Source organism: Elephantulus edwardii, unplaced genomic scaffold (assembly GCF_000299155.1).
Source record: "Elephantulus edwardii isolate Elephantulus edwardi_28Jun2011 unplaced genomic scaffold, EleEdw1.0 scaffold00129, whole genome shotgun sequence".
NCBI lineage: Eukaryota > Metazoa > Chordata > Mammalia > Macroscelidea > Macroscelididae > Elephantulus > Elephantulus edwardii.
This window is the reverse complement of record NW_006399879.1, coordinates 5,511,293-5,513,567: the sequence shown is the minus strand read 5'-3', so window position 1 is coordinate 5,513,567 and position 2,275 is coordinate 5,511,293. Positions and strand designations below refer to the sequence as shown.

General features: G+C 48.1%; 1 protein-coding gene across 1 annotated transcript in view; it reads right to left on the bottom strand.

The window, feature by feature from the left end:
- Positions 1-653, bottom strand: part of RNF4 (ring finger protein 4) — an 11,411-nt gene extending 10,758 nt beyond the window's left edge. Inside the window, exon 1 of the mRNA XM_006893609.1 lies at positions 645-653. Within this exon, the coding sequence (XP_006893671.1) occupies positions 645-653 (9 nt within the window). The remainder of the gene's footprint in view (positions 1-644) is intronic.
- Between the last annotated feature and the right edge of the window lie 1,622 nt (positions 654-2,275).

The following is a 2,275-nucleotide window of genomic DNA, read 5'->3' as shown; positions in this document are numbered from 1 at the left end:
CGTTTTTGGATAATCTTCAGTAGAATCTTGCTTGCAGGTGAAATCAATGACACTGTTCTGTAGTTTCCACACTCAGTTGGGTCACCCTTCTTTGGAATGGGAACAAATACAGATCTCTTCGTGTCAGTAATCCCAGAGGTACGCGGTTCAAATCCACAAGACGCTCGGCTGGAGAAGGAGGGGGCAATTTCCTCCTGTACCAGTCAGATCTGATTTGACGATACACGTAAAAATAATACAATAGGGGAGCTCTGGTGGCCTAGTGGCAAGAAGCTGCACTGCAATCCCAGAGTAACACGGTTCGAATCCACCAGATGCTCTGCCAGAGAAGGAGGCGCAATATCCTCCTGTACCAGTCAGATCTAATTTGACGGTACACGCACACAAAAATAATAATAATAAAAAAAACAAAAAACAACCCAATAAAAATTAAAAACAAACAAAAAAAACCCAACCCCAGCCACGCGTTCAGACCTATCTGAAAGAGGTCACGGCACCATCCAGGCCTTTCGGAATACAGCTGGAAACAAGCCAGTGTAACTGTGATGGTGTCCCCAGCACTCGAGGACTGGGCTATCCAAAGCATGTTTATAAGCCCTGTTAACGCACCACACAGATACGGTCTGTAAGACAATGACACTCACTGTGCTCATGGTGGTCTAGGCTTCACCTACAGAAAAAATCGATCCCAGCATGGACAGATGTGAACCTTCTCGACAGCGCAAGCCTGTAGCCAGTCACTCTCCAGGTAGTCTCAAATCCTGAAAAACAAAGAGGGTGGTGGTCAGTAGGGCCACTTAACCAGCAAAACCAAAGCTCAGTCCAACCCTTTACCAAGCCTTTCCTGTAAACTAGGCATTCTGCTGAACAGTTTAAGTCCCTCACGTCATTTAATCCTGTGTTACTTTTATGGAGTGAATATTCTCCTCACAAAGAACCACTCAATCCCAGAGCCTGCAATCTTAACCTCCAGCCCTTCTTTCTGACAGCTGCTACCTTAGCAAAATCTTAAACTAGCTGCAGAGAAAAAGAATGAGAGCTAACACAAAGAAGGTTAAGTGCCTTCCTGACCCATGACCTCATCTCCTCAGAGCAGGTGGAAGGAGGGAGATTACTGTTCTACTGTCCACATGGAGAAAAGAAGCCACAGCATAACACAGAAAGGATGGGCTGAGAGGAACAAGTAGCTGGGCAGGGCAAGCTGATAAAGGAAGAGGCCTTTCAGGAAGGGGACTGAGGCTGCTGGAGAATAGGCAGCCCATGGGTTTCATGTAGGGACTGGTGGTTGCTGCTGCCGAGGTTAGTTCTGGGTCAGAAACTCAGATGTGGGGGAGCAAATATCTGTGCAGCTAACAGAAGTCTAGAGGAAGAAGTACCCAAGTCACCCAAAGGTTTCCCAGAAGACCCCCAAGGAGCTGCCTTCTCCCCTGTGCAGCCTGGCCCCCCATCATCTATCTGACTCAGAAGGACCGAGGACACTCCGTAACTGTCACTCTTAAGGGGAGACTGTGTGCTGGTGAGCAGACTGTCATCCGCTGACGGTGCAGACCTTTACTCATGGTGCTGTCCAACGAGAGACAGGCACACAGCAAGGGGAGGCACCCGGCAAGGTGCCAATTTAGATCCTCTGATAGTCCTATCAATTTCTTGGATTCTAACACACACACATTTATATTTCTGACCCCAAGAAGTATCTCTGGGCATGTAGACAATTCACAGTTTTATTACCGGCTAGAAATGAGAGGCCATTACTGCAGAAGAAGTCTCAATTACCCGAGCACTCAAGGACCAGACCACAGTTTATTAAGGAGGCTTTCCAGCTATTTGACTGAACAGGTGATAGAAAGATCCAGAAACAGGCAGTGTGGAGATGTGATGAGGGCCTTGGGCCAGAACCCCACCAACGCCAAGGTGTTCCAAGTCCTGAATGCCGGGCACTTCCTCCCCCTGCTGCAGACTGTGGCCAAGAACAGGACCAGGGCACCTGTGAGGACCATGCTGAAGATGACAGACACAGAAATTCAGCACGTCCTTGTCACACTGGGTGATGGGCACGTGGAGTGGAGCTTGTCCATCTGAGGACAGCCCTTCCTGTGTCCCCAGAGCCCTGTGCCTTTTCCTCTGTGTGAGAGACTATAGAGCCTGTCATAGTAGCTTTCACTAAATCAACCTGCTCTCTATGGTCAGGGGAAAAAAACTATCCAACTGAAGTTTCTTCTTTAGAAGGTGTATGAATAACTCCAAATAAGAGACTCAGCACAAGGTCAACTCTTAC